The sequence below is a fragment of the Bos mutus genome, chromosome 14, assembly GCF_027580195.1.
Source record: "Bos mutus isolate GX-2022 chromosome 14, NWIPB_WYAK_1.1, whole genome shotgun sequence".
NCBI lineage: Eukaryota > Metazoa > Chordata > Mammalia > Artiodactyla > Bovidae > Bos > Bos mutus.
This window is the reverse complement of record NC_091630.1, coordinates 60,146,314-60,171,787: the sequence shown is the minus strand read 5'-3', so window position 1 is coordinate 60,171,787 and position 25,474 is coordinate 60,146,314. Positions and strand designations below refer to the sequence as shown.

The 25,474-nt window shown below is 41.9% G+C and overlaps 1 protein-coding gene across 2 annotated transcripts; it reads right to left on the bottom strand.

Annotated features, from left to right (window-relative positions):
* On the bottom strand, positions 1-25,474 carry TCEA1 (transcription elongation factor A1). Of its 2 annotated transcripts, none has more exons than XM_070382405.1 (10): positions 25,217-25,474; positions 15,500-15,562; positions 13,924-14,029; positions 9,804-9,891; positions 8,778-8,920; positions 7,614-7,670; positions 6,493-6,647; positions 4,223-4,369; positions 3,124-3,195; positions 1-1,526 (listed from the first exon to the last, which is right to left on the bottom strand). In XM_070382405.1, the coding sequence occupies exons 1-10, from the start codon at positions 25,277-25,279 to the stop codon at positions 1,518-1,520; spliced, it is 903 nt and encodes a 300-aa protein (XP_070238506.1). In that variant the 5' UTR covers positions 25,280-25,474; the 3' UTR covers positions 1-1,517. The 2 variants fall into 2 exon arrangements, with proteins under 2 accessions (XP_070238506.1, XP_070238505.1); XM_070382404.1 differs by having other exon boundaries at positions 8,778-8,923; positions 25,217-25,473.

Here is a 25,474-nt window from a genome sequence, read left to right as displayed (position 1 = left end):
CATGTTTAATAACAAGAAACTTTATTGAATTACAAATTTAAAAATGGCTCACTTAAAAGTGGGACTATTTTAATCTTCTTACACTCATTCTTTCAAAAATTCATGTTATTTTCCAAGTGATAAAAGGTTACTCTGTGACCTGACAAAGTGGAGGTGGGATGGCACCAGTGGCCAATTCTTACATGTGGGGTCTTCTTGTGGACTTCTGGATGTTTTCTCTACTGCATCAAACTGACCTGCGGTGAGCAGTGAGGAAGGGCGGGGGGCGCGGGGCGTATAAGCTGGTGCTGAAGTCTTTCCTTAGGGATCGGAGAGTGGAGATGGAGCAGGATGAGATGTGTTCCTCGTAACTGGGGATTCAAGATGTGCTACAGCCAGCGTGAGATCATCCTTCCTTATTCTCAACCAAGCAGATGACACACACTTAACTGCAAGGTCCGTCCCATAAACGTGGGCCGTGTTATAGCCCACACACTCCTCTGTCCCTCAGCCTTACCTCCTGTGTAACAGAGGCAGCAAGTCAGTCAGGACAGAAATGTGCTCCATCAGTCTCCATATGGAAAGACCACAGCTTAATGATCTATATAAGCCTTAAAGTCCTCAGTCAGGACAGATTTCCAAATCAAAATCAAGTCAGGAACTGTTCACAGGAACCACACTATTCTAAAATGCTAACATCTTCCTCCCAGTGTGTCTTCCTACAAAAGGAAAAAATGGCCCAAACTTTCCACTCTTTGCCTGTCTGGGATTTATGAAAAGCATACCAAATTATGACAGTGTTCTGCAAAACTAAAATATACTACAAAGTCAAACAGGTAAATAAACAACAAACCAAACTGATTTCAACAAAGTCAAGTCATATTTCCAAAAGCCAAATCTATTAAGAACAAGTAATACACATGTACAAGAAATTACAAGAAATGAGGATCACAGTTAGTTACAAATGCAAAATAATATCTAATTATCCCAGACTTGTGAACAGAATAATTAAAATCAATTTCATATGCTAGTTCAAATATTATATACAATTTAGATAAGCTGGTCAAGTATTACTTGAATACACACCATGTCTGATAAACTTATAATTACACTGCCTCATCCTTTTTTAATATTTGCAGGTACATGCCAATATAGGGGAAAAAAATGTAATTTCCACTTGTGTGTTAACTGAGAAGAGTAACATTCTACTGTGTATGTTTTATATTGTAAAAAAGTTGTTACATTTTCTTTTAAGAAGAAAAAAAAAAGGTAAAAATTAACTGCCAAAAGTTTATAAAAAATGAAAAAAAAAAAAAAAAAGTTTTGAAACAGATTCCATTATGTGGTCTCCCTACTGACCTGAAACTACACAAGGCATTTAAGGAAGGGACACTATGTCAAAACCAGAGACTAACCCAAGGGAGGCAAGTTACTTTAAAAATCTGATTTGCAGGAAAACTAGCTAGTTGACCTAGTCTTAAAGCTAATTACAAAATCCATCTTCTTAATGGTCCAGATGTTTTGCCAATGCTTCCAACTCAACAGAACTGTCAAAAAAGAAGAAATATTTTGTGAGACCTTTAAATACAGACAATGGGGTGTACCTCCTTCCCCTGTTCAACACAGCATACACATGACACTGCTAAAGAAAGAGGCATTTTAAAAAATGTTGTATTTTCCAGACGTGAACAGTCACCTATATTGTGTTTGACTCCTCCAATTTAGAACTGCTAAGCATACATAAAGAAATAATATAAAATATTTTCTTATTAAGCACTTCTCTCCTTAATTCTTAGGTTAAAAAAATTAATTCCAAATTTGAACTTCCAGAGTAAGCCACCATAGGCATCAGCTTTCTACATTACATTGAATTTTCTTAAATCCAACAGGAACTATGTCAGCACTTTGCAGCAAACTGCCTGTATTCAATACAAACTATGATACAACCAGTCTTCCTCCTCCTCATGATGCTAAACAAATCCAGGAGAGCACTGGAAAAAACAAGTTTGCCCAACAGGATTGAACAGCATGAACATCTATCCCGTAGACCAGTTAAAGAAACTGCCAGCTCCAGACAGGAGACGCTGCTTCAAGCCATGAAGACATTGTCAGCACCATAACCTCCAGGCCCAAGAACAGAATCGCTGTGTGTAACGAAACGGGTGCTGGCCTCACCCCTGGAACACTGCTAGAGCCCTCCTCCCACTGTCTTTTTTGTTCACTTCTGATTTCAGGAAATGCTTTAACCTCTGTGACTGTTTTAAAGTAAGGAAACGTCTAAGGTAAGAATAACTTGAAAAGAAGCTTGTAGAATTTTCACACACACACACAAAACTAATCACAAATAGAAAGCATTTTTGGAGCATCAACAATGACCAGGCACTTTTAAATCTATCATTTCTACTACTCAGCATGACCTGTACTGTGGGCCTTATTTATATTTGTCTGTGAGAATATCACAGTTCAGCAACAGTAAGGGGCAAAGGAGCCCAAAGCATGTCTGGCTCCAAAGCCCACCTTCCTCCTGTGGGAGCCCCCAGCCACACACTCCTAGTGTCCCCACCTCTGTTTTAGGTGTGATGTTTCTGTGGCTCACAGAAATCACTGAAGAATGAATCATTCATGTAACATTATTTGCCTGTGTGGGGCTAATTTAGGAGAACACAGGCAACACAAAAGAAGGCTTCGTGAGAAGCCTACCAGATCATGGCAGTGCTCATCCGGATTTCCTAGAATAAACACTGAAACCAGTGGGCTGGATTTCAAAGAGGTACAGTAGTTTTTCCAGAATAAACATTTATGCAACCATACACCCGTGTACGTGTTCCGGAAGAACAAGCATGGGAGCACCTGAAAGGACAGCGTGCGCACAGGATGGCGACACAGGAGCTACACCTCTAAGATCCGGCCTTGTGACTCCTGCACCAAGACCACGCAGAGGGCAGTGTCCGAAGTCACCGTCTAGTTCTAGCAGAGTACCAAACAGTGTGATCCACGACAGACGCCAGCCTTGGCCTCCCCAGCATGGGGCAGGGTGAGCATGGGACACACGGGACAGCCCCCAGAGAAGAGCCGGTATAAGCACCCCAGGGAGAAACCACCCCAACACAGCCGGGTGAAACGGGACACCCCCAGGCTCCCTACCTTCCACCGGTTTCCACACTCGTTGCAGACGACAAACGTTGTCATGGGTTCATCAGCACTCCGTGTTTGTACCTATGGCAAAGTTGGGTGAAAAACACTGCTTAAAGCATCTATCTAGAATGCGGAAGACCCGGGTTTGCGCCCTGGGTTGGGAAGATCCCCTAGAGAAGGAAATGGCAATCCACTCTAGTACTATTGCCTGGAAAATCCCATGGACAGAGGGGCCTGGTAGGCTACAGTCTATGGGGTTGCAAAGAGTTGGACACAACTGAGCGACTACACAGAAAAATCCAACCTAAATTAGAATATCCTACATGAACTACAATGGTAGCACAATAAAATATGTAACAGTCCAAAACAAGCTATTAACAAATTAGCAAAATAATAAGGAAAGAACACACATTTCCAAACAAAAGTCCTTGTCTTCTCATCTTTATCCCAGATAAGTGGGAAAATCATCCAAACTTGCACATTATACTACCAACAGAAGTGAAGTGAAGTCACTCAGTCGTGTCCAACTCTTTGCGACCCCATGGACTGTAGCCTACCAGGCTCCTCAGTCCGTGGGGTTTTCCAGGCAAGAATACTGGAGTAGGTTGCCATTTCCTTCTCCAGGGGATCTTCCGACCCAGCAATCAAACCCAGGTCTCCCACAGTGTAGGCAGATGCTTTACTGTCTAAGCCAGGTGAATCTAATATATACTACTGATAAATGGCTAACAAATATGAAAAATTTTCATCATTAACTAAGAAGCACAGAAATACTAATTAAAAGACCTCCCAGTTTTCTTACAAATTCGTAAAAACATAAAAATTACAAATACTTCATTCTGACAAAAACTGCCAAAACCTTTCTAAAAGTCAGACAGCAACAAGAGCCTTTACCCATCCTCTGTGACTGAGGAACTTGACATCTGCTCTAATATAAGACTGTAACTAGAAACACAAAGTTATTTTGATATGTTTTGAGAGAGATCTCAAGTATAAGGATACATTCTTAATACTAACAAATCCAGCTAACTGAAAATAAGTTGATATTTGTCTTGAAACGGGAGTTGTAAGCCTCTTAGTATGAAAGTGAGTCTTAACAGTCACAAACCTGTGTGTAAGTGCAGTTCTTCTTTTTACATTTGCCGCATGTGAACAAGTCCGTCTGGGTTCCGCCTGTCTTGGCCATCTGATGCTCTCTGATGGCTTCTTTGGTCAAGTTTTTCCGCATCTCTTTGAGCTCATCACTAGCCATCTCCTATCACAAGGACAGCAATACCACCCAGTTACAGGCACCTTCTATACACATGCAGAATGCTGTTTATGCTCCAATAGTTAAACAACAACAGGATCAAAATCAACGTTTAAAGTTTTGAAAGTGAAATATCGTATTTTTCCTCAAAGGACTCATCAGTTTGTTTACTCTTACATTTTTCCCAAACACTCAGAAGTCTGTATGTGAAAACTGCATCTAATGCAATCCGATAGTGATGAGCGTATCCAGACCATGGTCTCTACTACTGCACCCACCTCCTCTGCCAGAAAAGGAACCAGGGGCCTCAGAGGAATGTCTGGTTCCAGTTTTGAGTCAAGAAATGCACAAGACAGGCAGAGTATCTTCTTGTGCCAGGAAGCATGGGAGCTGCCTGACCACTGTGAGCTCATCACTGGACAGAGGGGCTATGTTACAGAGCTCCATTGACCAGACAGAAGATAATTTCTTCAGCCATCATGATAAATCACTGAAAAGACCAACCCACTGGATAAATAAAGTCACAAGTCCGTAACGACACTTAAAAAAGTAGAGCACAAACACGTGCAAAAATGGCAACAAAGGCCCCCATTGGCGGTTAGTGGGGCACCAACCACTCCTTCTGACAACTGTTAACCAAAGGGAAGAATTACACACTCACCTGCCTTTCCTATCCTAACCAATGGCCTTAAACTCAGGGCAAGTGCTCCTTTATCAAAGAAGTCTAGCTAAGAAAGGTGAAAGGACTTTCCCAATTCTAGAAATCTGTTTTGCAACTCCTAATGACATCACCAGTTCAGGCAAGGATCATCAGTGGGTGAATACATAGGTGAAAGGCCAGTGGAGAACCTCACAGAGAAGGGATGAGACTGTCCGTACACAAATCCCTGATAAATTTCCACACCAAAGAGAACAAGATACATGTCTCCTGAGGTGATGTAGTATGAAGTAAGAAGGACCACTGATGAAGCATTTGTGCAGGGAAAGTTAAACCTGCATATAATCTAAGCCTACAAAACTAGCTTCCAGTTCACAGAAAAGAATGGAGACAGAAAAATTAGTGTAATGAGGAAGAAACGGGCAATTCAGTGTGAGATACACAAGAGATAAACCAGTTTCTTCAATAGGTCAACGTCATGGAAGAAAAGGGGGCTGGAAAAGGAGACTTAACTATGTTTATACACAGTCTTAAGAGACCAAGCTTAGGGTGACATCTAGACTTCGGATCCTGATACAAAGTAAATGTACAACCAGGAACATACAATGACTATAAACCAGATATCAGATACACCAAGGAATCATCATTAGACTTGCTGGATGCAGTGATGACAGTGTAGTTACATAAGAATGTCAGATTTTTACAGATTTCTCTCAAGGATAGAGAGGTGGAAAGATATAATGTCTGGAATTTGCTTGAAAATAATTCAGGGGAAAAGAAAGAAACAAAGAAGGGATAGATAATAAACAAGTGACAAATTACTTAATATACTTGAAGCTTAGGTGATGGGTAGATGGGACTTCATTACACTATGCTCTGTACTTCGTGAAAGTTTAAAATTATCCTAATGAGGTTTTAAAAAATGAATCTTAAAAATATAACAGTTTTCATTAGTTATATAGAAAGACAAATTCACTTGGATGCTCAGTAAGACAGTGAGACTGTAGACACACTTCAGCTTGTATCTATGAATAGCTACATCTAAAAAAAGCAAACAATGAATTTCATTTTCTCCATCACTTTCTAAATAAATATAAGGATGGTCAATAAGATGTAGCCAATCTTATAGTATTTAACCAAGAAAAGAGCTTAGAGGTTACAAAGTCTGTTTGCAATTAGAAATTTAATTCTGATTCTACATGAATCTACAATAAATAACATTTTTATTTTTTGACAATAATTTAATAAGGCAACCACTCAAAGATCATGGTACAGTTATGAAAGGGACAAAGTACTGATGCTAACAATCACCTTACGTTCTTATCTAGTATACTGTATATAGTGTGTACAAAAATGTATTAGGATAGTTATTACAGATGTAGTATTTATTCAGTACTTCATGATTTAAACAGACTTTACACTTGACATCATGGAATACCATCACAGAAATGTTCTATTCAAATACACTCACCTCTGCTGTCATTCTAGCAAACAAGTCAGGAGGAATGTTCCCACACAGCACGTTTTTCCTTAAATTTGGATTTTTGGCATCCTTAAGATTTGATATCCTACTTCGTACTCTATTTTTGTATTTCATGTCTGTGTTCCTTATTTCTTGATAGATAGGTACTAGGCCATTAAGGAAAAAGATTAAATTATAAAGGTCCTAAGATCATTTTTTTCCTATTCTGCCATGATAAGAATTCCTGAAATTTCTAAGCAGTATTTCCAATTCAGATTAAATTAATAAGGCACTGTTTCTGCCTGATTTCCTGATCAGTACCTGGCAAAAAATAGTGATTTTATGCTATGAATGAGCAATACTTTCTCAATGTTTAATGCCAAGTGACACAGATTAAAAGGGTTTAAAATGTAACTCAGGTATTCAATCTGAGTGAGAAAACTTTAGAAAAAGAGCCTGAATTTATACATGCTTTCCCTGGCCCAAATCTGCATTCCGCCAAGGATCCTAAAAGCCTCAAAAAGACCACAGAGCTCCCTTGAGGGCCTTCTGATAGAAGAAGGTTCGGAAGACAGTTTGCAGTGGCCTGGAGGTTCATCTCCTTCCGGCTCAGCAAGAAGCCAGGTTAGCAGTCGGTTTTTCTCAATAGGACGGGCTCCAGCAGGGGCCCAGCCCTAGAGCAGCCACCCCTCTGCCAGGACAGGCCTGCGGTACACTGTCATCTGTCACCAGATAGTCCTGCTCCCTGGACCCATGTGCAAGACTCGCTCTCCCCCACCAGAGCTCTTTCTGAGGCACCCAGTGTGAACGCACAGGACGACGAGCTCAGGGGATTTCTATGCTTTGCTGAGGCCCCCCCCCCACAAGGTGAGACCCCACTTTACACTCGCTAGCACGTGTCCGTGAGACGTTACGGTCTCAATGTGCAAGGCAGAAAAATAAAAGCACTGTCACCATTATGTATCTTACTTTTGCATAACAGGACAACAAGAACAACATGTCGCAGACAGCCTTCCCCTTTCCCACCAAAACAATCAAGACAGAAAATATAAGATTTTCTATTCTTTACAGGAAGAAAAAATAATCTACTGGGTTCTTGACACCAATATGAATATACACGCAAAGGATATCTTCCTCAATCTGAGATCCCAATTCTTCCTCGTCAGCTCCAATGGCGATATAGTCATCTAAACACAGAGAAGTGTCATGAATGAATGATTACAACATATTAAAAGAAAATTTCAGTACAGAGCCAATTAAACTGTATTCCTATTTCTTCAACCCCACTTGCCCTGTACAAAGAATCCTTTCAGTATAGTTTCCTTAGAATCTGGTCTTCTTTGTGACTTCCTCGGCTCCTCCTCTGGATTCAGCTAGTGTCCACAGGGCTCCTGCATGGATGATGTCTTATCCCTCAGGAGTCGGGGAGTCATGTATCCAGCAGGCAACCCCTCATTTCACAACTCCAGAAATTCTGGCTGTTCCCACAGACAGCAGAGAAACTTATGCAAAGAACTGTCTTGTCTCCTTCCTGCCTCAGGCTTCCATGCAAATAAACCATTCATTTCATTGGCCAATCACATATATGGACACACTCAGAAGACTTCTAAGCAAACGTTCAAAGTGACAGAAGGAACAAAAAAAACTAGAAAGAAACAAGAAAATATACATAAAGAGATAATAAAGGAAACAGAGTAAAGAAAAGGCAGAGTAAGAAGAAAAATAGGTCATACTAACTAGGGCTCAGTATAATAGAAAAGGATGCATTTTTAGAAGACAGTAAATACATATTCCTATATATGAAACTTTAAAGCCAAAGTTTTACATAGGAATGAATACCCCTAAATTAAATTAAAGCTCCCATATATAAACCAAGATCTCTTTCTCACTTAAAAAAGTAGGAAATGAAATTATGAATATAAAACTTATTGTATGTCATAGTAACATTTAACAACAGGACAATAATATGGTATCATTAACTCTCAATCTGAGGGGGGGATACTGAGTTTGCAGATTAAACATAAGGAGAAAAAGGATTGTGAAAAAGAGTTTAAATGAGTACGACTCAGGGGAACATTCACCAGAAGGAAGGAACCTATTGTTTCTGAGAATCACACGTAATAAGCAGAGGCCTGGATGCCTGCGCCTCTCTGCTCTCAGTAACGCCCAGCACAACAGCCTCTCCCTGGGCTGGGCGGTGAGGGGCAGCAGCCATCGGGATCCCACCCAGAGGATGAAATGAGGTGGACAGGGCAGCAGTGGCCTTGGTCAAGGGACTGAGCAACGACATTTACCTCCTGTTCGGAGAGCAGCAGCGAGCATCTCCCTGCACTTTAACCGCACAGAATCAGAAGTGCTCGGCGCCCGAGGAAAAGATGAGACGTACGTGTCCCGGGCATTGGTCTCGTCCTTTCTGCTGCTCATGTTGCCACTGGAGCTGCTGGAATATACACACACACACACAGACACACAAAAAAAGAAGTCAGGAAAACTCTCTTAAAGTGAGTATCATTACCATTACTCTCTAAAAACAGTAATTCTGGGCCTAAATAAATGAAATAGTATTCCAGTGACTCTTAAATGGAAAAAGAAAAAACCTGCCTGTAGATAGATTAAAAAGAAGTTAAAACTTTTAGTAAAGATGAGACAAGTCTTTTATTTTTTTAACCTTGATCCTCCTTTTAAACGTTAAACAATATTTTTAATACAGAAAACACACATTACACCTCAATACAGCACATGAAAAGATGGGATCTGTTATGAGCAGAGGGGGTAGAGGAGGGCACAAAGACTATGATCGCTCTTGACCAAAACCAGAGAGAGAAAGCTGGCAAACCCTGCTCCAATCAGACAACCAGTGAGGCTTATACGTGAGACACCACCTCAGGATAAAAACCACAGGGATGAGGAGTCATGAAAATATAAACATCTCTTAATTTCTCCCTAAAAATATCAACACCATTGCAACAATTAATAACTCTTCCAGTCAACCTAATCACTTCAACCACTCCTGATTAACTTGCTGTGTTAGATTCTTACTGAAATATTTTCGGACTGGTTTCAGTTAACTTTTACCACAGTAAAGATTTCCGCCAATTAGTTCTGCCAAACTAATCCTGCCTTTCACTCCACTGACGTCACTTGCTACTCCCTGCCGGCAGGCAGCCCCTTGCCCTTGCCGGTAACCCAGCCGGCCTCCACACACAGCCTGCATGGGCCCGGCGGCCACTCCGCAGGCCTTCTGAGGTCAGTCTTGTGTTTTCTGAAGTCTCCATGACCCCTGTCTCCCAAAACACACAAGCTCCCATGAAGTGAAATACCTTTCCTCTCTTGCTTCAGGGCTATTCTGTGACGTAACTGCAGTATCTTTTTTCTTTTCTTCAGAGTCTTTATCTGTTGATGGTCCATCTGAAAATTTATGAAATTCCTGTTTCAGCACTTGTTAAAACAAAACAAAAAACAGGACTACTACATGTGATCAAGCTATTTATCATGCAAAAAAAAAAAACAAAACAATAAAATCCTAAGCTTTTAACAAGTAAATGAAGTTTACGCAGCTATTCTGTTAGCAAATGTACATGGAAGAAACACTGCACATTAAAAAAAATTAAAGTGCAAAGTATATATAACAATGTTGTTTTGATAATTTTTCACGAAGTAAAAAAATTTGAGGTGGTACTCAAAATACAAATAAATATTTCAGAGATAGTAAACAAAGAAGATTTTCATAGAATATACTTCAGGATTATTAGTTAGGCCTACTCAGCATCTCCTCTATCTTAAATAATCTGAAAACTAATACAGGTTATTAATACTAATGAAGCATAAGCTTTAAGACTTAAAAGAAGTGAGTCATCAGACACGGGAAAATAAAAGTACATAAAATAGGTTGGACGAAGGCAACAGTTTAGCACTGGAAAGAAACATTCACGTTTATATCAACCAAAACAGCTTTGAAGCTGGGTTCAGAAATATTTGGAGCCACTGCGTGAACTACCCCAGTTTGGTCTACCCGAGTCCTAGAGCTGCATGAATAACTCAGTTCTCCACTGCCCTCTGTACAGAACACGGAAGAACATTTACCCTTGAGGCAGGACTGCCCAGGCAGCTCTAAGCTCCCACGCTAACATGCCACTCTGGACGGGACGGACTGACAGAAGACAGTCCCAATCACAACTCCAGAACTATCATGGGAATCCAGTCCTCATGACACATGTCAGTTCTCAGAGACCAACTGTATTGTCCCCTTTACTCTATAATTCCCTGGAAGGCCTGAAGATGCTATGGTATCGTGAGGAAGAAAGCACGGATCAGCGATGACATTTCAGAACAGAGCAAGGACCAAGAAGTGTTCCCACAGCAACAGGGAGTAGAAGGCTTCAGAAAGGTCACATGATGCATTGTGTCCGACTCTCTGCAATGCCATGGACTGTACAGTCTACCAGGCTCCCCTGTCCATGGCATCCTCTAGGCAAGCATACTGGAGTGGGTTGCCATTTCCTTCTCCAAGGGATCTTCCTGACCCTGGGATCAAGCCCAGGTCTCCCACACTGCAGGCGGATTCTTCACCATCTAAGCCACCAGGGACAGGTAATACAATCAGGCAGTACCGTCTAACAAGGTCCAGTGCTGGTGGGGGAGCAGCAACGCTGCCATGGTGCAGTGTGCGCTACGGTGGCCCTCTGAGAAGGCAGGGCAGTAAGAGGCAGCAACGGTCGTAAAAACACTCCAACCTGAGCAGAGGGTGGTGAGCCACGCAGCAGAGCCTGACTACAGAGGGCTCAGACCACACCCTAGCTCAGCCGCTCAGCACCGCTCCTACTGCGCACAAACAAGGCACCTGATCTCTCAGTCCCTCGACTGTCTCAGCACAAAGTGGGGGTTACAGCAGCCCCTCGACTATCTCAGCACAAAGTGGGGTTACAGCAGCCCTGAGCACGCGGGACAGCCCGGAGGACTAAGTGCATTAATACAGGCCCACACACGGTGTGTCTTAAGTGTCAGAACTGTGCTAACCAGAAGCAGAGGAAATCTCCCAGAAATCTAGCTAACCACCTAAACGGCAATGTTTTCTGGTTTGGAATCTAATACAGGATCCTCTTTTTCGTTAGTTTTCTTAAGGCTGAACTTTCTAAATTTCACAGGCTTTACAATTTTTGGTTCCTAGTTTCCAAGCTCTTATATGTAATAGGTCTTTTATTATTACTGCTGCTATCTATGAAGTATTAAAAGCTTCACTTTTTTTCTTTTCTCCTCCACATGAGGCTGGTAACTGCTCAGGAAATGGCTGGTTCCAGGGCTGGGACAGATAAGTCCAGCATGTTGCGTGGTGCCAGAATGCAGGAAAGAGGTTAAAAACAACAACAAAAAAAAGCAAGGAGCTTGTCAAAGAGACACAGAAGCCAGTTTGCAGGGGTGCCCACTGGTCAAACCTGGGACAATATAAATATCAAAATATGAGCAGGAATGGATTATAATCCATTATACAGAACAGGAACCTATGCGTCCACACTCACAACAGAAAAAGAACTGAGAGGCAAGAAGAGGGTTCTTCTTACAGAATGATGATGTATGAAAACTGAAAAAGTAGAAAAACTAGAAAATCTTAATTTTTCAACTGTTACCAGAAAGAATGGTTTGGGCAGTAATCGGGGGATACCAAATGGGGGTGGGGGAAGGTCTGACAGGGAGCACCATAGTTTCAGGGTCTTAAAGTGATTCCCACAGAACTATTAGACACAAGGAAAAATCATCAGTGACTCATTGTACACCTTGGATCGGTCTCAGAAATAATACCGTCCTATCTCTGTACACCACACCCCGGAAGGACACAACACACATGCGCAATACCCCAACTATGGACGCAAAACCGGATCTAGTAGTGAGAAAATGCCAGATGAAGCCCAAACAGGGAACATGGCGGTCCAGTGGTTAGGACTTAGCGCATTCACTGCAGTGGGCCCAGATCCAGTCTCTGGTTGGGGAACTAAGAGCCTGCAACATGCACTGCGCAGGCCAAAAACAGACAACGCCCCCCACACACAACAACAGAGGGAGGGGAGGAGGGGCCCTGTGTTCTTCAAAAGTCCATGTCCTAAGAGACGCTTACTCCTTGGAAGAAAAGTTATGACCAACCTAGATAGCATATTGAAAAGCAGAGACATTACTTTGCCAACAAAGATCCGTCTAGTCAAGGCTACGGTTTTTCCAGTGGTCATGTATGGATGTGAGAGTTGGACTGTGAAGAAGGCCGAGTGCCGAAGAATTGATGCTTTTGAACTGTGGTGTTGGAGAAGACTCTTGAGAGTCCCTTGGGACTGCAAGGAGATCCAACCAGTCCATTCTGAAGGAGATCAGCCCTGGGATTTCTTTGGAAGGAATGATGCTAAAGCTGAAACTCCAATACTTTGGCCACCTCACGCGAAGAGTTGACTCATTGGAAAAGACTCTGATGCTGGGAGGGATTGGGGGCAGGAGGAGAAGGGGACGACAGAGGATGAGATGGCTGGATGGCATCATTGACTCGACAGACATGAGTCTGGGTGAACTCCGGGAGTTGGTGATGGACAGGGAGGCCTGCTGTGCTGCGATTCATGGGGTCGCAAAGAGTCGGACACGACTGAGCGACTGAACTGAACCAATGTTAAATTTCCTGAATTTCCTGTATTAGGATTACATAAGAAAATAAACTTGTTCTAAGAAAACATACACTTAAGTTTTAAAGAGTAAATAAAGACAAGAGATCCACCTATTCTCAAATAGTTTGGAAAAAATAAAGTGTATGCATCAGGATATACATAAAGATAAAAAGAGAAGAGAGACTATGACAAAAGAAACATGGCAAATATTAAAGATGAATGCCCTAGAAAAATGACACGTGAATTATTTTTATTATTTTTGAAAATTTTCTCTAAGTTAGAAACAGTTTTTTTTCAAAAAGTGGGACACCTTCCCCTCCGGGAAAAATTTTCTTCTTAAAGAGGCAATCCAGGGGAGGAGGGAGGTGAGATGTATGGAGAGTAATGTGGAAACTTACAACACCATATGTAAAATAGATAGCCAATGGGAATTTGCTGTATGACTTGGGGAACTCAAACAGGGGCTCTGTGACAATCTACAAGGGTGGGATGGGGAGGGAGGGGACATGGGTCTACTGATGGCTGATTCTTATTGATGTATGACAGAAATTAAAAAAACTCTGTAAAGCAATTATCCTTCAATTAAAAAATAAAGTGGCAAAAAAAGAAAAAGAGGCAATCCAGTTATAAGTATTAAAAAATCTGACTAGCTTAAAAAGCAGAACCCTCAAGGTCAGACTAAAGCCCCCTTCCAGATTATAAAGTACTGATTTCAAAACACCTATATTCATTAAAAGAAAAAAAAATTCAACAACTCAATGTTTGAATAAACCAGATCATAAACATATATAAGGGAAGATACCTAATAACTTTTTCCAGGATTTGATGAGGGACTTTGCTAAAGATGTAACTTCTTCATCTGTGCTCTGCTTGCGAATAGCATTCACTGACATTCCAATTCTTGTGGACTGCAAGGCAATGACAAAAAAAATGTATACAAGCAATTTTATTTCAGGCAATTCGTTGTTTGATTTTCTTGTTTTCCAGATGCCTCTTCATTTTAGAACAGAAAAAACATCAACTGTATGAATTCTTTTAGCAGTAGACTGTAGATTTAAGACACACACATCAAGGGTCTCACCACCGAGATCTGCAGGCATGTTAACTCGCTACTGAAGTGAGGCTGGTCAACTAGTAAGATGAAGTCAGTCTCTTTCACAAGAGAACAGAACAAAGAGTGTGTGTGTACACAAGGCAGGCAGATGCAACCACGGGCTCACACACACACCCACTTTGCTTCTTCACATTATCCTGCACAGATTACTATGTACATCACGTGCTGCACCTTATGAGGACACCTAAACAAATACTACCGTCCACACAAGGTTAAACACCAGCACATGATCACAGATACTAAAAATGGACTTCACAGAATACAGACAACTTAACTTGTGGACATACGTGCTCAGGGGCGTGCTGGGAGCGCCCATATTCATCAACTGTCCCAAGATCCTTTAAAATCGAGATCATCATCCCTATTTTTAAAGATAAAGAGACTGGAAGTGTCAATAAATAACCTGGCCAGCATCACACCATTACTAAATGGCAAAACTGGGATTTTAATCCAGGTCTGTTGCCTCCAAAATCCATGCTCTTTTCCCACACATCAACTGTCTTCAAACTGCTCAGAGAACATAAAGGCTCTGATGGCCAATTATGGATGATAGATAAAAAATGGTGACTTAATGTAAATTTAGGTTGTCAGTAGACAATCTCTCTAAATATGGTTATAGAAGAAATAAAAGGAATTGTTAGTGAGATACAAAAGGGAGCCCTGCTATAAACTTTAAAGCTGAGAAATAAACGGATCCTTAAGATTTCCTTTTAAATTATTCAATGTACTCAACAAAGAGATTTGGGGCATCTGTTGAAGAATCTAGAATATGTATCTGACTGGACTGCCCTGTGTTCTCTCTCGGAGAGTGGAGCACAGCAGAGGAAGTTTCCACAGCAGACACACACAGGGGACTCACCACTCTAAAACCCCAAGGTGGTTTAAGATCAGCATGTGGGGGACGTTTTTCCCACAGAAAGTGGTTTCTTTCTTGTAGAAGATAGTATGTTCTAAGAACTTTTCTCAGTGAAGAAAAACTGTTAGAACTTTAGAATGCTTTAGAACTTGTCTAAAGCACTGCCTTCTCAGCCGGTGGGGCATGCACTTGAATGCAGAAAACCTTTCAAAAGCAGGCAACATTTTTCTATGATGGTAACTCAGTAGATTAATAATTTATGTTACCATCTTTAAAAAAAACAAAAACAAGTTAATAATGTTTTACACTACAAGAGGAAAATACAAAAAACTTATATTGGTATTGAAGATGTTTCAGTATTTTATGACAATTACCTATTCAAAAATTATGACATATGTTAGCACATACCTGTAATAGTTCCAGGGTCATGGGAATATTCTTAAGCTCCTTCAGTAAATCCAATGCTCCAGCCTATAAAATAAAATAATTTCAAACTAAATTCTCCAGAGAGTAAAGCAAAGAGTAACCAGAGATTTAAATGTATATTTTCCTATCCACAGTTCACTGAGAGTCATTTATTCATGTGAGGAGAATGGTATATAGAGATACAGATACATAGATGAAAGAGGAAAAAAAGAAAGAGCAAAGAGTTTTCCAAACAGGCTGCAACTCACTAGAGGATCATAAAATCCATTTATTGGGTTATAACCAGCACCTACGTGTTGTCGTGTGAAAGTTTACTTTCAGTAGTATTTGTTTGTGTGTCCCAACTTGAAATGTGCAATGTTTCTCACTGTGGTGGTACAATACCCCCAGACTTCCATGCAGGGCAATTAGCTATGGAAGCAGGAGTGGGAGAGTGCTGGTGGTGGGGGCACCGCTTCTCTAGAATTCTCACCATGCCTCTGCACCTCACAGCTCAGACTCAAGGACACTGCTGTCTACCTGGTTCTTGCATGGTAAGAAGCAAACTCTGAAAGGAAATCCAGAAGTGAGGTCTCTGTTAAGCTCGCAGGCCCATCTTCTGCCAAGGCTCTGATTCCCATCTAGAATCAAAGGCTTCCATGCAGCTGATGACGATGAGACTTAGCACTGCAGCTAAGGGGGCTGGAATTACATGAGAAGCAACAGTGCCACCTACAGCTTGTGGCCAACGTTCCAACATGATACTCATTCAACTGACCACATTTCAGTTCAGTTCTGTTCAGTTCATCTTAATACATTTAACTTAATTAATCATATATCATTTAGTCTAACAGTGACCTAATGTACTATATTTGGACAGATTATTATTCTACACACCACTAATTAAAAAACTATTAAACTATCATAAACTTTTCTTATCACTTCTTTTTACTTTTGCAGTTCCTTTAGACTTGGAATTTTTGTCATATTACCTTTTACATATAGAAAAGTGTAATCAAAACTGGCTAAAGTGGTGGTTCTAAAACTATTTTTCAGAGTCTAACACTTATGAATTGCCTATTGACTCAGATTCCATAATATCTGATTTTAGCCCACAAAAAGCTGTGTCAAAACATTAGTAACACAACATTTCACAAAACAATCTATAAAAGAGCTCTGAGCCATCAGCTCTCTGCAGGCACCAGGGTGGGCTCTGGGTGTGTAAGCCTGCTGCCTTTACCCCACTGCTCTTCTCCCACTGGTTTCTTGCGGGGCCAAGAGCACCCCACTACTCTCAGATTTCCTTCCAAGTCATTGACACCTGCTCCACAATGTTGATGCTGGGCTGGATGTTCTGTCTGTGAAAGTACATCTCAACATCCATCTGGCCAGCAACATGTGTAACTCATTCTGCTTTCTGAAATGTTAAAATATGAAAACTAGGCACTCCATGAACCAGTGAAACACACCACACCCTAGGAAAACAGAAAGCCCAGAGCATGGAACAAGCATGGAACCTCATGGTATCACTGTATTTTTTAAGTTTAAAATCAAGCAAAGGTTTCTAGCCAGATAATTCTTCCATTTAAAGTTGACAGATGTGGCCCTGAACAATAAAACAGTTTTAAATTTTCTTCTGGCAACAGATGCATCCTTTTAATTTAACCCAGAACCTCCTAGCTAAAAACAAGTTCAATAGAAATTATGAAATAGGTCATTATAAAGGATTTTAAGGATCCACCTCTTAAGAGATTCCTCCTGATCATAAATTCTATAATTTATTTTTATTTAGAGGCAACTAAAAATAGTAAAACATTAGAGTTGTTAAAAAATAAAACACTGACTTTAAATTTATTGTTAATCAAGAATTTTTACATGCATGCCATTTTTGTGAGCAAGTGTCTTCAGTCCTGTATCTGCAAATCCCCAAACCAAAATCCTTTAAAAACCAAAAGATTTCCCATAGATTTTCAATAAACTCATTTGGCAGTAACATCTAATCTCAACAAATGTACACAGCTATTTAGTTCTATTTATCCTACTTAATGTGTGAATGTTACATTTCACTATAGAAATGCCTATGTCTGATTACTGGGAACTGCCCAGCTCCCACTGAAGATACTATGAAATATGTGATGTTTGTACTATACCAATATCTTTATAAACCTGGAAAATTTGGAATTCTCAAATATGTTAAAGACTCTGAAGGTTTTGATTACAAGACTGTTTGCCTGTATCCTTATCTACCGGAGATATTTTTCTTCTACTCACATCTCTGTGGTCTTTTTGAACAATTTCTGACCTAAGATCAATTAAAAGTGAAGATAATCACAATTCTAAGAGTCCCTTAAAAAGCAGGGTCTCTTACATAAAGCTGGGCTGCATATAAAGTTGACTCTTCTAACACATCAGCAATGTGGCTTAAGGTCTAAGCTGTTTTTCAAGCAGAAGGAAGCAAAAGATTTGCATTAATTTCATCACACTCTCCTTTTTCACTCGGATCTCTTTGGTGAGACTGGGGTTAGAGATATAGGCTATGGAAGGAAGGAAAAGTTAAATAACACTTATCGGATAAAAGTAAGACCTTTCTCAGAATTACAGTGTGTTCTAACGAAATAAGATGTGTATTTCAATCAAGGTTCTTTAGGAAATAAACAACTATTAATATGATGATCTGGATGGATGAAAAGGGCAAAAAAGAGACGATCATATGTTAATTCAGTGACAAAAACTTTTTTGAGGGTTACCATGTGCCAAGCGCTGCATACAGTATCTCATTTCTTCTTTACAAGGAACCCTATGGAAGCAGGAATCCTATTATCCCCATTTTACAGATGAGGAAATTAAAGCCCAGAAAAGTTAAGAAACTTGCACAAGGTCACATGATTTACTAACCAGAAAAAGTGAGATTTACCCCGTTCTGTCAAATGACATGCTCACCCTTAACAAACACCCATCTACACCACATGCCAAGCTCTCTGCTGTGCTGAGGACACAGCAATGGGCAAAACAGAAACCCTTTTTGACCTCAGGAAATCCAAAAATAAGCAGAAATCTTTGAGCCTCCACTTCAAACCTTCAATTAAACAAGAAAAAAAAACAAAACCCTGAATTCAGAGAAGGTAAGTAATTTGCCCGAGGCGATACTGATGGGTACTGAAAAGGGACAAGAGCCCACTTTCCTGGCCTACGTCACTGCTCTGTCCATTCTATAGCCCCACCCTTGGGGCAGTTCTGCTCTGTGTGAGCTCCAGCAAACAGCACTACTAAACAGTCCCTAATCATCACCTGCCTCTAAAGGTCAAGTCTATTTGATTGCAGCATCTCCTACAGACAATGATGCAAGACAAAGAAAGAGTCTGCCTCAACTTCAAGAGTCAAATTTAGTTCACAGTACTGGCTAAAAGATAAACAGCTACAGACTACTTTATTACAGCCCTGGTACTACTACCTGTCATCAGAGAGAAGTGCTTTATAAAATATGGTATGATGAGAACCCAGTACATTCAAGACTGTACAGGATCCAAACGGCCTTCTGTTCAAGGAAGAGGGAAGAAGCAACACAGAACACAAAGAGCACACACGTATATGGTAGATCTAGATTAAAATCCAGGCTCTGTCAATTCTTAATTGTCAGATCTTGGGCATGTTACTTTGCTTTTTCAAGCTTCAGCTTCTTCATGTGTAGATGAGCATATTACACTAAACTTTAGTTAGGATGATCAAATGAGGTAATAGAACACCTAAGAAGTATCAAATTACAGTGCCTGACATATAAGAGATGGTTGGTAAGATACAAAATTTATACATAAATTCAACTTTATAAAAATTAAAAGCTTTGGGGGATTCCCTGATGGTTCAATGGTTAAGATTCAGTGCTTTCATGGAGTGGCCTGGGTTCAGTCCTTGGTTGGGTAATTAAGATCCTGCAAGTCACACAGTGTAGGCAGAAAAACAAAAGGTTTTATCTTTCAGAAGACACTATTAAGACAGTGAAACAACAGCCCACAAAATGAGAGACAATATATGCAAATCCTATCTCTGATAAGGGTCTAGTATTCAGAATATAATGGAGAAGGCAGTGGCACCCCACTCCAGTACTCTTGCCTGGAAAATCCCATGGGCGGAGGAGCCTGGTGGGCTGCAGTCCATGGGGTTGAGAAGAGTCGGACATGACTGAGAGACTTCACTTTCACTTTCCACTTTCATGCATTGGAGAAAGAAATGGCAACCTACTCCAGTGTTCTTGCCTGGAGAATCCCAGGGACAGGGGAGCCTCGTGGGCTGCCATCTATGGGGTCACACAGAGTCACACACGACTGAAGTGACTTAGCAGCAGCAGCAGCATTCAGAATATAAAGAACTCTCACAACTTAGTAATACAAGTATTCAATCAAAAAAATGGGTAAAGGATCTGAACAGACATTTCTCCAATATGCAGTGCACCAAGTACTGAAAAATGTTCATCAGTAGTCATCAGAAAAATGCAAATCACCACAATGAGATACCACTTTATACTCACTACAAAGGCTATAATGAAAAAGCCATAATAACAAGTACTGATGAAGATGTGGTGAAATTTGAACCCTCATGCTACTGGTGAGAATGTAGAATAATAGTTCAACTTTGGAAAACCATCTGGCAGTTCCTCCAAAGGCTACATAGACACAGTTATCAGATGATCTGGCAGTTCTACTCCTACAGAAATGCATATACCCGACAGAAATGAAAATACATGTCCACACCAAGACTTGATCAAGAATGTTCTTAGATTATTCATGATAGTAAAAAAGTGGAAAATGCCCAAATGTCCATCAAACGATGAGTAAATAAACAAAATGTGATATATCCATCAGAATAAAGGGATGCTATTCAATACAAAGGAACATAGTATTGACATGCTGTTACACAGACGAACTTGGAAAACACCAAGCGAAAGAAATAAAAGGCCACTTATTGTATGATTCCATTTACACGAAAAGTTCAGAATAAGCAAATCAAGAGAGAAAGAACGTAGATTAGTGGTTGGGGGGAGATATGGTGACTATGTAAGGGGCTATTTAATGGATAGTTTCCATCCGGAGTGATGAAAATGTTCTAAAATTAGATAGTGGTGATAGTTGTACAAATCTGAGAATATATTAAAAACCACTGAACTGTATACTTTAAAGGGTGAACTGTATTGTACAGCTATATAAAGCTGTTATAAAAGATTGTGTTCAGTTCAGTCGCTCAGTCGTGTCCGACTCTTTGCGACCCCATGAATCGCAGCACAAAGATTGTGTAGTCATTCTAAATTTGGATTTATGCTAATTAATCTAACCCTGATATGGAAACCACAGTTTTTTTTTTCCCCAACCCAGGTAAGATTAAGACTTAGAAATGTACATATTTCAGGTATCCCTGCACCTAGGAGATTCTAACATCTAATTTCAATTTCTCTCTTTGCAATTTAATTCTACTCAGCCCTGAGCCTTCAGTGAAGAAAAAAATAAACAAATCTCAACATCACTCATTAAATGTGTCCACAAACTTGAAAATTCTAAGTTCTCACTTGATTCCTCTAAGTCTAATGTTACAAATCCTTTACAAAGATAAAAGGATTTTTTTCAGTTCAGTTCAGTTGCTCAGTCGTGTCCTACTCTTTGAGACCCTGTGGACTGCAGCATGCTGGGCCTCCCTGTCCATCACCAACTCCCAGAGTCTACCCAAACCCATGTCCATTGAGTCAGTGATGCCATCCAACCATCTCATCCTGTTGTCCCTTCTTCTCCCACCTTCAATTTTTCCCAGCATCAGGGTCTTTTCCAATGAGTCAGCTCTTCGCATCAGGTGGCCAAAGTATTCCAGTTTTAGTTTCAGCATCAGTCCTTCATATTCTAGGCACTGCCAAGAGTTTTATATTCATCTAATCTTTACTAAATTGTATCCAATTTACTACCAAAAAAACATTTCAGACCCTAACAGCTAAAGTTCAGAAGAGTCAGAATTTGAACCAAGATTAGGAGACAGACTTGCTTACTGACATTTAGTAAAAATGGCAAGAAAAAGAAAATCTATGTAAAAAACTGCTAATATCTGAAAATTTAGAACTAATTCACGTGATTCATCATGGCCTCCAAGTGCACCCTGTTTAAGATCAAGTGCACAGACAGGGCAACATTCTGGGCAGCACCAGGGTCAGGATATTGTGGGTATATTTAGAGAAACCTGTCTGCCCCACAACAGCAACACCCTGGTTGCCCAATGTACCCAGACAAGGTTCAAGACCCAGATCTTCTAGAGAGATGCTTGGAGGGGTAGATGCTTGAACATAGTGGTACTGGCTTTGACGAAAAACAGATTCAGATTCATATCTTCATTTGGCCACTCGGTAGCTATTAGACTTGAGAATTCACTCAAGAGCCTAAATATTTCCTCATTTTTATTTTTTTTAAATATATTTTTATTTATTTATTTTTTGGCTGCACTGCATGGCATGTAGGATCTTAGATCCCTCAAAGGGATCAAACTCATGGAGTCTTAGCCACTGAACCGACAGGGAAGCCCAATTTCCTCATTTTTAGACTAGAGATTAAGGCTTAGCCTAATAAACTGTCTGAGGAATAAATCAGATAAGGTAGGTACTGAGAAGAATTCCTAGCTCAGAGTAATAGCTCAATAAATGGAAGCTGTTTTTATTATTACTTAAAAGTGACACCTATGATTTGTGCTTATGATAGTAAAGCACTATCTAACAATGGCACTTAAACTTCAATTCAGAGGACAACTATTATTTTTTCAGCAAAGTTCACTTTTTCATAGTATAAAAACAATATAAAAAATAGCTTGTAGAGAAAATCTGGAAGCCACACACACGAAAAAGAGAAACAAATCTATCATAATCCTACAATTCCCCAGAACAGCTTCTGTTAAATTACTGAACAACTTAAAAAGCTTTCATGGGCTGCTGGTGGGCCGGGAGGGAGAGTCATTTATACCGTTTCCCTTTCTCTATTTCATCTGCCTATCTGAATTTCTGTAACACAGACAGGAAAAGAGAGAAGGAAAAAAGTAAAAGAGCCAGTCAATTTTACCTTTCTTTGGCGGGGAGCTGGGGGAGGCAGGGGAAGCAAGCTTTTATAAGTTTTGTACTACTAGAAAAATAGAAGATTTGAGAAGAAAAATGAGACTTGAGGCTTATTTGTGGTACTTCTCATTCTCCTGTTGACGCATTATGTCTTTATAATTTGAGAACTGCAGATAAGCATAAACTCGTCTTCTCAATACTTGCTCACTAGGAAATTCCTCATTTTTAGGAAACATTTATCACAAGGAAACAAACACAAGCATCACTAGATGATTAAAGGATACATTATAGCCCAAGTTAGAGAAAAAAATTATCTAACTAACAGCCTTTTCCCCTAGGTTACGCTTCTATTGTGGGAGTCTAGCGTTCCCTATTTGAAGGACTGATGCTGAAGCTGAAAGTCCCATACTTTGGCCACCTGATGCGAAGAGCTGACTCATTGGAAAAGACCCTGATGCTGGGAGGGATTGGGGGCAGGAGGAGAAGGGGACGACAGAGGATAGGATGGCTGGATGGCATCACCGACTCGATGGATGTGAGTCTGAGTGAACTCTGGGAGTTGGTGACGGACGGGGAGGCCTGGCGTGCTGCGATTCATGGGGTTGCAAAGAGTCGGACATGACTGAGCAACTGAACTGAACTGAGGGTTCCCTAGACAGAGAAAAAAACTTGCCAATTTAAGCAAAATAACAGAAATGTTCAGCCAATGAAATATCCAGAATTCATCACTTGCATCAGGCAATGAATGGCCTGTATCAACAGAAAAAACAAATAGCAAAAGCAACTGTCTAGAACAGAAAACAAACAGGAAATACTTTAAAAGTCCAAAATTGCAAATGCAGATTAACAGGCTATGAAATCACATGCTAGGCAATGCACCTGTGAAAGGAAAAGAGGAAGAGACTAAGTTTGAAGCCTGAAGAATTCGGTGTTTAAGGTTGCTTCCTGCTTTGGCATGCAGACCAGCAGAACACTCAGCTCCTGGCTTAATCCGGTGGACAATTCATGGAAGCTGGGGAACTACTTGACCTGACTTGGTTTCTTACTCTGTAAAATGGATGCAGCACAGCAGTGTCTGGAGTCCCAAAATGCCGCTGCACAGATGCTTTGTAAAGTGCTTTCTCTAAAGTGCGATACAAACCAGAGCACCCCTTTCCTCTCTCCAGTTAGTTTGAGAATTCAGTTTAGCTGAAAAAAAGACGGCTTTGCAGTGAAGGACAGGGAAGCCTGGCATGCTGAAGTCCATGGGATTGCAAAGAGCAGACACGACTGAGCGACTGAACAACAGACAGCTCTGAAGCAAGGGACTGAACGTGGCAGAGGCAGGTTGGACAGAAATGCAGAAACTGGGACATCTCATACAAACCACAAGAGAACACATCCACATAAGCATGTTATCAGTGACAGAAAACGCTGCTGGCATCAACAGTAAAGCGCCCAGAGAGGCCCAGCCACGACACTTGTGCAAACCCGCCAGGCAGCACACTCTAGTCAGGGTGTGTGCCTTAGACACAGCCCTTCTGCACTCTACTGCCTAAGAAGATCCACTTAAAAAAAAAGTTTAGCAGCTTGCCAAACACACTGGCATCGTTTACCTTTTTAATTGCTAAACAAACATGGAGGACAGTTGAGATAATCCAGGGCATGTTTAGCCCTTTTCAAAAAAAAAAAAAAAAAAAAAATGATTCGGGAATTTCACGTTTTGCTTTATCAGCTTTGTGTCTAAAACAGATGACAAACCGCTGTTCTAAGTTTTTTCGTTTTTAGCCAACGAGCCCGGAAAACGAGAACGGATTTTTTCAAACGGCGAGGGTTGTCTGTACTCTTGGGCTAAGCCAGCGAGGCTCGGCCACGGTCAAGTTTATAGTGAAAACGCCTCGATGAAGTTCAACCGGCTGCACCGGCCCCAGGGGCCTCGGCGCTCAGAGCGGGCCCTCGGCCGCGGGATGGAGCCCCCCACCCCAGAAATCCTGTGCCCGGGATGTGGGACAGGGCACCCTCCGCTACCAGAACCCTCTGCCAAGAACACGGGATAGGACTCCTGCCCCGGGACCCCCTCCCCGGGACGTGGGACAGGACACCCCCCAGGACCCCACCCAGGGCCCCTTCCCCGCGATGCGGGACAGGACACCCCTCCCAAGACCCCTCTCAAGGACGCGGGATAGGCCTCCCGTCCCGTGACCCCCTCCCCAAGATGTAAGACCGGAAAACCCCACTCCACCAGAACCCTCCCCCAAGAACGTGGGATAGGACTCCCGCCGCGGGACCCCTCCCCAGGATGCGGGACAAGACACCTCCCCAGGATCCCCCTCTCCGTGATGCGGGACACGACACCGCTCCCAAGACCCCTTCCCAAGGACGCAGGTTAGGACTCCCGCCCCGGGACCCCCTCCCCGCGACGTGGAACAGAACTCGCCCCCCAGGCCTCCCCTACCAAGGACGCGGGACAGGACCCCTCCCCCGGGACTTTCTCCCCAGGACGCGGGCCAGGACTCCCTTGAGGGTCCCCGCCCCAGGACGAGGCCTCGCCGGCGTCGCACAGGGAGGGCGGGCGGCGCGGGCCGCGAGCCCCACCAGGCCGCCGGGCTCCCGCGTCCGGTCCCCGCCCGCCGCCCGGCCTCGCTCCGGCCCGCGCCGCCCGCCGCGCTCACCGCGTTCTTCTTCTGCACCATCTTGTCCATCTTCTTGGCAATGCGGATCACCTCGTCCTCCATGGCTCCGGCGGGCCTGCCCCGCTCCCGGCCGTGTGGGACGGGAAGTGCGCGAAGCTGGCGGGCGGCGGGCCAGCCCAGGCGTCTGCTAGGCGCCTCAGCAGGCCGTGCCCAGGCGCTTCCTCACCGACCGAGCCCGCGGCGGCTGCGGCGGCGGCGGCGGCGGCGGCGGCGGTGGTGGGCAGAGGCGGTGGCGCT

Coding starts and splice junctions, on each gene's coding strand:
- TCEA1 (XM_070382404.1), bottom strand. CDS start 25,279: ATGGAGGACGAGGTGATCCGCATTGCCAAGAAGATGGACAAGATGGTG. Junction 9,892..13,923: donor ATCCTGGAAAAAGTTATTAG/GTATCTTCCCTT, acceptor ATAAATTTTCAG/ATGGACCATCAACAGATAAA. Junction 7,671..8,777: donor TGCTGCTCTCCGAACAGGAG/GTAAATGTCGTT, acceptor CTCTGTGTTTAG/ATGACTATATCGCCATTGGA.